At 40.9% G+C, this 13,461-nt stretch overlaps 1 protein-coding gene across 1 annotated transcript in view; it reads left to right on the forward strand.

The window, feature by feature from the left end:
• Window positions 1-635: 635 nt before the first annotated feature.
• The window catches only part of RIPPLY3 (ripply transcriptional repressor 3), a 30,652-nt gene continuing 17,826 nt past the window's right edge, over window positions 636-13,461 (forward strand). The window contains exons 1-2 of the mRNA XM_050940136.1: window positions 636-850; window positions 2,290-2,356. Of these exons, the coding sequence (XP_050796093.1) occupies window positions 741-850; window positions 2,290-2,356 (177 nt within the window). The 5' untranslated portion in view covers window positions 636-740. The remainder of the gene's footprint in view (window positions 851-2,289; window positions 2,357-13,461) is intronic.

Below are 13,461 nucleotides of genomic sequence, written 5' to 3' on the forward strand. Positions count from 1 at the left end.
GTTTATTCCTATCTAGCCTTGTTAGTTTAAAATATGTATTATATGTAGTGAAACAGCAGGATCTCAAAGTGAAAAGCATGCTTTGTTGGAGGATGTATTCTCTCATAGCATCAGCTTTCTCCTCCTAATGACCAAACAGATCAAGCTTAAAAAGTAACATCCTCTGGTTTTAAAGCAGTCATTAGGTTTGCATTTTAAGTTCTCATCTTCCTTCACCCTGGTATTTTTTCCGTTTTTGAAATCTGGAACTGACAGACTGTTTTGTAATTTTAAAACAAAGGTCTTTTTTAAAGTCACCTGTGAGCTGGATTGGTACTTTTTCCATTTGTTTTGTTGGATATTTAAGGCTGAAGATTTTCATACTTAATTTTTATTTACACACAAATTCATATATTCATATATGTGTACTTCACATAAAACAAAAATAGGTAAAAAGATGCAGTACAACAAAGGCAGAAAGATAAACAGTTTAGGTTATTTCCACTATAATGTGCTGATTAAAGTAAACTAAAGTACTGTATTTATTACACTCTCCATAGAACACCATGACAACAGGAAAAACTTTGAAATAGTTGGAGGAGACAGAGGGAAACTCATTAAGGCCATCTCCCTCCGCTTACGTGAAGGCTTGCTTGTTTTAGATAAGTACTCTTGAGTCGCTGCAATAAAGGAGGAGCTGAAATGCCTAGAGAAGCAGCCAGCCAGGCACAGGAACACAAAACACCAGACAGGCAAGCACTATGGAGGCTGCAGCTGCTAAATTCTTGTTCCAGGCTACAGTGACTCAGATCTGTCACTCTGCCAGAGATATCCAGCCACATTCTCTCCATCCAAGAGAGCAGCCAGAAAGGTAAGAGAGAGGAAAGGAGAAATGCTTCTTCAACAACCCAGTTTTAAAAATCTCTAGCAGGAATACTATAATGTAGCTACAATGGGCAAAGACAGGACTTGCATAAAGGCAGGCATTCAGTCCCTGGAGAAGAAATTCAGTGTTCTCTCTAACTATTGACAAAATTTTTCATTAAAATAACAGCACCTGCTAAACGACACTGTGGGATCCATAGCACTTCCTTTGGCAACAGAACAAAGTAATTTAAATAGCTAGCCTGTCTCATTGTTTAGACTTTAAATGCACATTGCCCATAATCAATGTGACCTTCTCAAATAGCTGATTGGAACAGACTCCACCATAAAGAACTATCAGCTTAAAAAAAATTAAAACACTTCTCTGTTTTATCTCCTATTTTTACATGTTAAAAACATATTACAGAGCTGGTCAGAATTTTTATTTTTGCAAAAAAATTGTCCTTTTTATTTGAAGAAGGTTTCCAAATGATAATTTTTTCATTCAGCTCTAGTTACAAATAAGGTTGCGTTAACTGAAAGATAAGAACTGTTTTTTCAGTTTATTTACTTTGAGCGTTTGACAGCAGTTAGAGTATAATCAGTTTCACTCTTTCCCCTTTGTGTGGGTATTTAGAAACAGAGGAGAGAAAAGACATTTAAAAATAGGTAAATGTGATTGTAAAACTAAAAAATTATTAGAGGGGAAAAAGAGGCTGGTGTAGTACCTGAAACTGCTTACATTTTTATTAAACTGATTAGATTTCAAGTCAGCAGCATCACTTTAATGCAATAGATTGCTAACTTAATAAAAATAGATCAGCCATCCTATGATCAAAAGATAAGCAAAAACCAAAAAAAGTTGATCATGCAAAGCCAGGTGTAATCCACTTTAATTAGGAGTACCTATTTGGGATGTCAGAGAGACAAGTTAGGAGAGGTAATTTCTGTTGGAATAACATCTGTTAGTGGAAGGGACAAGCTTCAGAGTTCTTCCTCATGTCACCGAGGAATTGGGATAGTATAATTCAATAAACTGACTAATTTATTTCATGAATAATAAGATTCATAAGAAGTTAAGTATATTCTAGAAATTAAATATTCTAAACATTGATTTACGTGCAATCTCTTTGTGAGCCCCTTGGATTGTGAAATCAATTAATATTGTACTAATAGCTAATATGTGGGAGTAACTATTTATCCAGTTCAGACTTTCCTCTGATATTAATTTTAGTGCATGTAAATTGACAGCACATAGAGAAGCCCATGGGCAGAATAATATCTGGCACTGAAACCACATTTACCCACATCAGCGTGTTGAGACAAGAATAAACTTATTTCAAAGGCACAGATAGCATGTAATGAAGGTAACTCATTGCACTGAAATGTGCCTATTATCATAAAGAATTACCTATGAGAGTATGTTGTTCTTCATTAAACTTTCAGCAACCCTACATTATGGAGACCCTGGATTCTCACAGCAAGAGATGCTGAACTGGGACGTCAAGGAATGGTAAGGTTAAGTTCTGGAAAAAATCATCAAAGAAAACCAAATGTGTTTAAAAAAAAAATCAAAACTAGGAGAACATAGGAGGCCAATTTTCTCATTATAAAAATTAGGGCTGTTGATTATTCGCAGTTAACTCATGCAATAAACTAATAAAATTTTAATTGCATTGTTAAACAATAGAATAACAATTGAAATCTATTAATAATTTTTGGATATTTTTCTGCATTTTCAAATATATTGATTTCTATTACAATACGGAATACAAAGTGCACAGTGATCACTTAATATTTTTATTACAAATATTTGCACTGTAAAAATTATAAAAGAAATAATATTGCAATTCACCTCACAGAAGTACTATAGTGCAATCTCTTTATTGTGAAAGTGCAATTTACAAACATAGATATTTTTGTTACATAACTGCACTCAAAAACAAAACAATGTAAAACTTTAAAGCCTATGAATCCATTCAGTCCTTCTTCTTGTTCAGCCAATTGCTAAGACAAACAAGTTTGTTTACATTTATGGGAGATAACACTACCAGCTTTTTATTCACAGTGTCACCTGAAAGCGAGAACAGGAATTCACATGGCACTTTTGTAGCTGGCATTGCAAGGTATTTATGTGCCAGATGTGCTAAACATTCGTATGCCCCTTCATGCTTCGGCCACCATTCCAGAGGACATGTTTCCATGCTGATGATGCTTGATAAAAAAAGAATGTGGTAATTAAATTTTGACTGAACTCCTTGAGGGGGAATTGTATGTTTTGTGCTCTGTTTTACCTGCATTCTGCCATGTATTTCATATTATAGAAGTCTCGGATGATGACCCAGCACATGTTGTTCGTTTTAAGAACACTTTCACTGCAGATTTGACAAAATGCAAAGAAGATACCAATGTGAAATTTCTAAAGATAGCTACAGCACTTGACTCAAGGTTTAAGAATCTGAAATGCCATCCAAAATCTGAGAGGGATGAGGTGTGGAGCATGCTCTCAGAAGTCTTAAAAGAGCAACACTCCAATGCGGAAACTACAGAACCCAAACCATCAAAAAAGAAAATCAACCTTCTGCTGGTGGCATCTGACTCAGATGTCAAAAGTGAATACAAAGCAGTGCTGCACTGCTTTGGATCATATTGAGCAGAACCCGTCATCAGCATGGATGCCTGTCCCCTGGAATGGTGGTTGAAGCATGAAGGGCAAGGGTGAAAGTAAGGTGGCACAGGCTGGTACGGCGTACCAGTAAAAAGTAGCCGCCAGTACCGGCCCGTACAGCTGACTTTAAAGTGCTGCCACAGCAGCACTTTAACATCACTGTCCCTTTTGTGCCTCCCATCGGCAGCCCTGTCGGGCCCTTTAAATCGCTGCTGGAGCCCCAAGTGGTGCAGGCCAGGCAGCACGGATGGACAGGCTGGGGGATGCTGACCTGAGCCCCTTCCCTTCCGCCCTCGGCCCCGCCCCTTCTGGGGAGGGGATCGGAGGGGAGACAGAGCTGGGCCCATACCAGTAAGAGCTCCGTTTTACTTTCGCCCCTGATGAAGGGACTTCTGAATTTTTAGCGCATCTGGCACGTAAATATCTTGCAGCGCTGGCTAGAACAGTGCCATGTGAACGTCTGTTCTCACTTTCAAGTGACATTGTAAATAAGAAGCGGGCAGCATTGTCTCCTGCACATGTAAACAAACTTGTTTGTCTTAGTGATTGGCTGAATAAGTGGACCTGTAGGCGCTAAATTTTTTTCTTTATTTTTGAATGAAGTATAATTCTATATTTGTAAATTCAACTTTCATGTTAAAGGAGATTTAATTACAGAACTTGTATTAGGTGAATTGAAAAATACTATTTCTTTTGGGTTTTTTTACATCACAAATATTTGTCATCAAAAATAATTATAAAGTCAGCACTGTACACTTTCTATTCTGTGTTGTAATTGAAATCAAAATATTTGAAAATGTAGAAAACATAAAAAATATTTAAATAAATGGTGTTCTAGTATTGTTTAACAGTGTGATTAATTGTGATTAATCGCTTGATCGCCCTAATAAAAATAGAACAACAGTTTGAGGTATGTTCTTCATAAGTCTCTGTTATTGTCTGTAAAAACAGGACCTGGGATATGATAGCAGATGTGAAAGGAAGCACAATAGTTAATGTTAAACAACAATTTCCATTTTACCACCGTTAAAATAACCTCTCAGGCTGAAGGTTTAATTTTTGGTCTCTGCCTAACTGTGAATGAGTGAGAAAGTTTTTGAACAAAAAAAGTGATTTTTTTTGGACAGTGCTACAGCTAAAACAGATAGGGGAAGAAAGTTGAAATGTGGTATAAAAATAGTCTTTATTCAAAAGTACTTCTTAATAGTCTGGTGATAGTTTTTTTTAGTTCAAAGTACATAGCTCCAAGGAAGGCGTTAATAAATGTAATGTAGGTTCCAATCCTTCAAACATTTATGCACATGCTCAACTTTAAGCACATGAATAATCCTATTGACTTCAATGGTAGTACTCACGTGCATAAGTGTTTGCAGGATCAGATCCATAGCTATGTATCTAAAAAGTTACTGAAGGCATAGCTAGCTAAGGCTACAGCTATCCGCAATGTACATCTTATGAGGGCCACTGCTCATAGCGATTCCCCTACATTCTAAGGTGTGGAGCACCTTTTCTTCCCTTTTTGTGGGACTTTTAAGGTTGGAGGCTGTTGCCGACCCAACCTTTGGATGGCTCCTGGATGAGAGTCAAGGAGGCAACTCCAGCAGGCCAACAGAAGAATGTACCTACACAGCAGAGTTCTAAGCTCTGCTGGCAGGTACCCATCAGATGAGTGGGTCTCCTACCCAACACTCCTTAGCACGTCTGCATCTATGGATACTCAGAACTAGCAGTGAGAACTTGAGGAATAAAGTCGCTAGAAGTTACAATGAGACTGAGCAAGTTGGAGGAATTAAAGTTTCTGGGATCAGGCAGCTGTAATATTCTTTACATTGAAAAAAATCATATCTGTATAGAATGCTTTATGCAACCTATACATGAGGTTTTCAGCTGTGCCTGGGTCCCACCAGTTTATTCACTGAATGTATGAAGTTCATCCATGTTAATTGCTAGGAGCCTGTACTGTTAAAAAATATACACACAGTTCAAACAGCTAGATTTAATAGTAATGTTTCCCTTGTTGTCCAGAACCTCCCAACTCCCTCTCTTTTCTGCTGAAGTGCCCACCCAAGCTCCCCCATTAAACCAGGAGTCTCCACAGTTGGGGACCTAATGAGGAATGAAGGAAAAGAGCCCCACTTTGGCACTCTTTACCAGGTGCACAATAGCTGAGGAAGATTCTTGACTACTTTATAAGGTGGGGGGCTGGGTAGCAAGGGGGAAGGCCCATTCTAATAGACTTGAGCAAACTTCCTCAGCTACAGAATTCCTATATTTGCAGAAGAATAACATCTACCTATGAGCTTCCTCAGGTGCATGAGGCAAGATGTTCTGTTGGTGTCTAGCCAAGTAATTCTATATTATGGAAATTGCCCATGCTACATCAACAGAGCTTTGAGTCCCGAAGAGTGAAGTAGCTTTATTTTTCCCTTTTCCTTTCATAAAAGAAACAGGAAATTCCATACAAAAAACACATTGAGAAAGTGAAAATTGCACAGCAAAACACTAAAGAATGGAAAATTGGCAACATAAAGATTACACAAGCAACCTTAACTCAGTCCCTTAGTGCACATGCATTACAATACAATCTTTAGTTGTCTCATCATTAAGGCAACTGTCATGGGTATTTTTAGTAAAAGTCATGGACAGGTCACAGGCAACGAACAAAAATTCACGGCCCATGACTTGTCCATGACTTACCATAATTTGCCCTGACTAAATCTTAGTGAGGATGGGGTGTCACTGCTGGGGGGGGTGGTGGCTGGGGGCCTGCTCCTTGAGGGGGTGTCCCAGGGGGCCAGCGGCACCAGCGGCTGGGAGCCGCCAAGAAGCAGCTGCTCCAGCCACCCCCAGGGCTGCCCCTTTCCCCCCATTCTCTGCTGCTCCAGCCACCCCAGGACCACTGCCGGGGGCCAGTGAGTAGTGGCTGCTCCGTCTGCCCCGGGACCACTGCTCAGGCGGTCCATGGTGCCACCTGAGCAGCAGCTGGTGCGGCTAGCTCTGGGGCCGCTCCAGCAGTGGCTGGCATGGCTGGCTGCAGGGCCAACTGAGCAACTGGCTGCAGAAGCGCTCCAGCAGAAGCCTCAGGCCAGCTGCTTGGGCGGCCCAGGGGTCAGCGACACTGGCTGCTGCAGAAATCATGGAGGTTGTGGAAATTCATGGAATCCATGACGTCCGTGGCCTCCGTGAGACATGAAGCCCTACGGATAATATACTTTTCCTCATATATCACAAAACATACAGGTTTTTCTACACCTGAAATACGTATATATCATTTTCCAACACTGGCTACTGTTGCGTATGCCAGAGAAGTCTATTAAAGTATTGAAAAATGTTACGCATTAAGTCACACTTACAAACAAAGTTAAATTTAATAGTGAAAATGTGGTGGCATATAAGGGCACCTGATTTAGATGTGCAATTAACTGCTTCACCCCCTGAATGCTTCTGATAAATTATTTACTCTTGGTTTAAAATAAGAATGTGTGATATATGGATTCTGACAAAATTAATACACACTTCAAAGGGAAGATCATATAAAATGTAGGTCAAAGATATACTAGAACATTTTAATACCGAAAATAATTTAAGTGTTCAAAATATTACAAGATGCTATACACATTATTTAAATGTGCGTAGGAAAGATAGAAAGTATGTCAAGAGACCATCCTTGTTGTCGTGGAAAATTGAACACATGGTTGGTTTTGGATCAGACAGCCTGAGGCACCTTTATTGCTATAACAAGACTACAAGATTACAAGTATGCATACAGGGAGAGACAGCGTAATCCCATGCAAGAGGTAGGCTGCTCTGCCCTTTACAATTTTTACCAAGCTTATAAAGGTTAAAACTGCAAAACGTCATATTGATTACACAAGTTATTTGCCTTTTCTGGTAAATTAATATTGCAAATCAGCAGGTTATTTTACTGTTAGTTCAGTTTGGGGTATTTCCTGTTATTGTTCTTTTGCAATTATGCTGACTGTTTTATAACCCCCCTTAATTGCAATTACATATTGCAAAAGCCATTACCATATACAATATTGCAAATCAGCAAGCTATTTCAACATGTTTCATGTGTTCTGGCAGTGATTGCGCTGGTCATTCTGTGACCCCTCCTTACAGCAAGCTATTTCAACATGTTTCATGTGTTCTGGCAGTGCTTGCACTGGTCATTCTGTGACCCCTCCTTACAGTTACCTAAGTAAGCAATATTTGCTACACTATACTTGCCTAAAGCTGAACTGGCACTCAAGGGACTTTCTGTCCTCCTCCCAGTTTTTTTTTTTGGTCAGTGTGTCATACCCCATTTCTTCATACTTTAATGCTTAGTATGCTGATAAACCCATATGCAGGCCTCGGGATCCAACAAACAAACTGTCGTTATTTAGCATTGTTTAGTTAAAGCCCGGAGCCTACACACAGGGGCCTGCAAAAACAATTGCAAAGTTCATTTAACTATAAAACAATGGCAAAGTTTATCTAACAAAAAGGGGAGCGGGGAGGGGGTTATGTTCCCTATCATTCCCTCCTTTTGATGCCTTTTGCATCAAATACTTAAACTTGGATGTTCATTACATTTCTGATCTCAGAGTTTACGAATTCAGTCTTATAGGGTGATTCCACTTTATATGTCGGGGAATTGGGTTGCCAAGGCTCTAATTCCTCCAAGGGGACAAGGGCCACCTGATGGGTTAGGGTATACAAAGCAGGTGCAGGGTGGGAACAACATGTTTTGCAGCAACAATAGCAAAAGCAAACATTTAATAATAACCCTAATAATAACCCTCCCCCAACAAGCCCCATAGTATATACTGATGGGTATTGAGGGGTTGGAGGGCTTTAGTAATAGAACATAGAAAATCCATTTCAAACAGTTGTAACTTTTATGGGCCGTTTGGAAGGCATTAAGTTTGGTTTGGTACACGTTTTTGAGAAGATGGACTTGTTCTTGCAATTGGGAAATTTGCTGGACCTCCGGGAGGAGGGACACCAAGGAATGGAAATGATTGGGTATCAGAGCGGTCCAATTGAAAGGGATATGGAACGATAGGGAAGCCTGGTACGTCTTGTCCGCAGGCCAATAAATAACATGAGTGCTTATGGTTGTGTTCAGATTAAAGGCCACATCTCGTAAAACAGATGAGTTAACATGAACACAGCTATTGTTGGCCTGGATAAGAGGTTGGGAGGCAATGGTCGTTATGTGTCCACTACCTTTTCAACAAATGTGCTTATGAATGGTAACGATTTCCCCCGGGTTAAGCTTTCTAATGCACTGGAACTGAGGAGGTTCTAAAGGCCCAAAAGTCCAAAGGTTACCGAGCCCTATCCAAAGATCAGGCGTTATTTCCGTGGCACCAATAAGAAATCGACTAGGGCCGTGGGGTGGTTTTATTTCCCATATGTTCCGGTGGGCCACCCAGACCCACATACAACCTTCCCAAGGGCCTGGGAGGATTTGGTACGTGGGGGCTCACACTCCTTTCACAGGCCATAAGCCTGGAAGGAACTCTGTGAGCGCTAGTGTCATAACTTTCCTACTCAGATCTGAACCTTAGAGTTCAGAACATGAGAAGCTAGCATGAAACCTCCAAACTTAATTACCAGCTTGGATCTGATATCGCTGCCACCAGCCAGAAGATTCCAGTGTCTGGCTCACTGTGGTCTCCCCAAAAACCTTCCCTGGGGGACCCCAAGACTCAGATGCCCTGAGTCTCACCACAAAGGGAAATAACCCACTTCCCTTCCTCCTCTTTACCTCCTCCCAGATTTCCCCACCCTGGGTACTCTAGGAGATTCCCTGCTTCAAGTCCTTGAAACACCACACCGAGAAATCAAATATTTCTCTCCTCTCACCCAGACTTTATGTAAATTCAGGCTTAGTAAATCTAATACAAAGAGATTCTCTCTTCCCCCCTGTCTTCTTCCTCCCACCAATTCCCTGGTGAGCTGCAGACTCAATCCCCTTGAGCCCCCACTAAAAAAAAAAATCCACAGGTCTTAAAAAGAAAGCTTTACATAAAAAGAAAGGAAAAGACATAAAATGGTCTCCGTATCAAGGTGACAATATACAAGGTCAATTGCTTAAAAGAAAAAATGAATAAACAGCCTTATCCAAAAAGAATACAATTTAACACATTCCAGCAACTACACACATGTAAATACAAAAAAACAATATAAACCTATTGTCTTACTATCCTTGTACTTACAACTTGGAAACAGAAGATTAGAAAGCCTGGAGATAGAGAGATCACTCTCAGAGCCGAGAGGGTCACCGAACCGAGACAAAGAACACCCACCCAACAACTTCCCTCCCTTGACATTTGAAAAATCTTGTTTTCTGATTGGTCCTCTGGTCAGGTGTTTGGTTCCCTTTGTTAACCCTTTACAGGTAAAAGAACATTAACCATTAGCTATCTGTTTATGACAGCCAGCAATTCCACCCCGAAAACTTTTAAGTGTGTTTTCATGACCATAAATCAGACGGCACGCCCGAGGCATTTGTGAGGGCAGTGGGCCAGGTTTGGTGCTTGAGGTCTTCTTGAATGGAGGCTAGCTGAACATTAAGGAAATCCTGTACCTCGGAGCAAGCATGGTCCCACTGCAATGCCTTCCCAGCCTCTGTAGTGCGAATAATCATCTGTTTGAGCAAATCCTGGGTAAAGACACTATGGGTGGAGATCACATGTAATTTACCTACCCCAGCCCGGACCCTAGTTACCTATGCCCTGGAAATAAGTCCTGCGGCCCTTTCTAACTGTCCTAATTTATTTTTATGCTGTTGGGCCTTATAGATATTTCAAGCTGAGGCAGCACTGTTAGCCCCTTTCCATAGGGTATCGGTGATATCTCTTTTCTTTCGAGATGAGTGGCTTCAAGCCTGTTGCTGTAGTAACCTGAAGGCAGCTCCTTGAGAACAATTAGGGTAGATAGCAGCAATTTGGAAGTGAGTTAAGGGTAAGGAAACCCTAATAGTTCCCAAAGTAGCATTAAGTATGGTCCATTTAAACCCTGCAGAATCCCCTATATTTGTAGCTTCATACCATAACTGCTGTCTGAGCACTTGAATGCCCTGTTTGGATGCGATTATATTAGTTGTATGTGCGGGGGTATATTGAATTAGGGTGCAGGTTATATTTTCAGTCAGGGGAAGGGTTTCTTTACAGCCGAAGGACACTATAGAAGGGCAGAATCTTCAGGTATTTACGGCAAATTTGGTTACTTGGGTAATTAAGAAACAAAAGGGACCTCATTCATCAAGGGTGGAACACAGGCCAGGAATTAGCATTGTATCCACATCTTTTTGCCAATTATGTGCAAAGGAAACGGTCTTAACGGGTCGAGCATGGGGGTCAGTAGTTATGTTTACAAAGCTGATATACACGGCTCCAGAAGTTTCCCATTCGACCACCCATTTATAAATGAGGCCTTGGACTGAAAAAAATAACCTAGTCGAGCAATAAGAAAACAGATCGCCAGAAGGGGATGGCCTGGCCCATTGTAAAATGTTAGAGGTAATGCCCACGCTAAAATTGGAATGGGGCCAAGGCACAGGAGTGCTGTTTGGGATGTCCTTTTGGGTCGGGACCAGGGCACGGGAATGATGGGGCAGGGGCAGGGGAGTAGTCGGAGGAGAGGGGCTAGGTTTATTTAATAATTCAGGGAGCACTTGACACGGATACGGTACCTGGCCATACTTACAGGTAGCTGCTTGGGGAATGAAACCCAAAACCCAGTTTGTCCCACATTCCCAGGAGTACACCCCACAAGTGCCTCCTTGCCAGGTAACAATGATTTGCTGCATGACTTGGCCTGTAAAGTGGGTGCCTCTGTCACTGTTGATAAGGACAGGTAATCCGAACCGGGGAATGAAATCCTTTAACAGTTTCTTGACAACTGTAATGGAATCGGCTTTTGCGCAAGGGTAGGCTTCAACCCATCCAGAATACATACAGACGCACACTAATACATACTTATAAGAGCAGCATTTTTGCATGTTTATAAAGTCAATCTGAATACCTACAAAGAGTCCCCATGGAGTGGGATGAGCTGCCGGTCTAGTCCAGACTGGCTTTCCGCTGTTGTGTGCCAGACAAATAGGGCAAGAATTACAATATTTACAATATTGTTGAGCCATGATCGAAGCCATTAGCTACTGGGTCCAAAGAGGCGTGAGGACCCCTAGGGCCATCCCTTCCTTTTCATGACAATAGAGAGTAAAGGGTTTTCTTATAATTAGGGAGGCTCAGTGCTAATGCTTGGGCCAGATTTGTTTAACCTGAGTGAAAGCCTCATTAGCCTCTGATGTCCAAGGGATGGGGTCTGTGACCTTGTCTAAGGTCAAGTTTTGCAATTACAACATTTAAACATTTGAATAAAATTATTTTTACAAATACTTTTGCTGAATGTAGGCAAAACTGAGGAATTACTCAAATTATTTCCCATAATTTCCTGTATTTATTTTATAGGCAGGTCAAGTTTTAATGGTTTTTACCTTCTTAACTTTTACCTCTGAATACATGTTGATTTAAAATGGAAAAAACACAATTTATTTTGGCTTCCCTTTGGCAACATGACTGTTGATTACACAGAGCCACCTTAAGGCTTAGTGTGGGGTACTTACTATAGTTTCTATCTGCTATTTGTTACCAAAACAGATTTAAGTCTTTTACCATTCTCCTGGCCTTGACTGCCCTGTTGCAGCCATAACTTTGGATGGTTTTTGTTTAGTTTTGTGTTCTGGTAAAAGTATATTGGTACTTAGTTTTACTGCTTAATTTTGTTCAATAACTACAGAGTTAACTTTTAACTTTTTTTTTCCCTAACTTCCTCAAACCGCGGTTGCCGTTTGTTTGGGCTCAATCCTTTTTCTTGCTGTATTATTTTTTTTATGGGCACAGACATTATTTTACTACCAATTTAACAAGGAGGGTGGGCTTTTTGACTAACCCCCCCTTTTAACTATTTATGCACACCTATTTACATATAAACATTACATCTAGATGCATTTTGTCTAATAATTAATGTTTCCTCTATGTTCGGACTTAATACAATTTGTCCTTGAGGCAATAGCAACCCCTCAGCACCGGTGCATTATAAGAAAATAATAACAGGGCTTCAAACAACAAGTAGAATAGGGAGAGCAACAGCATAAACAGCACAATAAAATTTCTTCTTTGGTATAGTTTGAGAGAGGGTTGTACTATATTTTTGGGAAGTGGTCTTGCTGAGTTCAGACAAATTTCAGCCAGTTGGGCAGACCCAATGTGCCCATTTTGGCTAGCATGATCAGCTCACAATGCCCACAGGGAGAGAGAGGCCTTAACCAGCAGTTCCTGTTGCAACGAGGAAGGGCTGGAGTTGGTGTCCCCCACAGGAGCTTGCTCTTTTTGTAACAGTGCTAAAACTTTTCTGCACAGGATTAGGCACTTCCAGAAACACCCCTTTTGGGGAGTAATATATAGTGCAATTTAATTTACACAGCAAATCCCTTCCCAACAGACTAGCAGGGGAGCAAGGACTGAGGAGAAACGCATGGTACTCAGTGAGAGGGCCGATTGAGACTGACAAAGGAGAGGAAACAGGGTGGGGAATGGGAGTATTTCCCACACCAATGGCAGTAATAACTTCTGAGGAAAGGGTGCTGAAGGGAAATCCTGCACCCTAAGAGCAGAACGCAAAGCTTCAATATCTATTAAGCAAGAGGTGGGCACTCCGTTTATTATACAAGAACTGAAGGGCCAGTTTGATCGACTGGCTGACAATTATAAAAAAAAAAAGGCTTGGTGTGAAACTCCCCCAGGACGAGAAAAATGCTTAGGAGGTCGTGAGGGACAGTTTTTTATAAGATTGCCTTCCTGCTTACAGTAGGCGCAGCATTTTTTACGAGGGCATTTATTCTTCCAGTGTCCTACTTGCCCGCACGAAAAGCAGGCACCGGGTTTAGGTGG

This window comes from Gopherus flavomarginatus, chromosome 1, assembly GCF_025201925.1.
Source record: "Gopherus flavomarginatus isolate rGopFla2 chromosome 1, rGopFla2.mat.asm, whole genome shotgun sequence".
NCBI lineage: Eukaryota > Metazoa > Chordata > Testudines > Testudinidae > Gopherus > Gopherus flavomarginatus.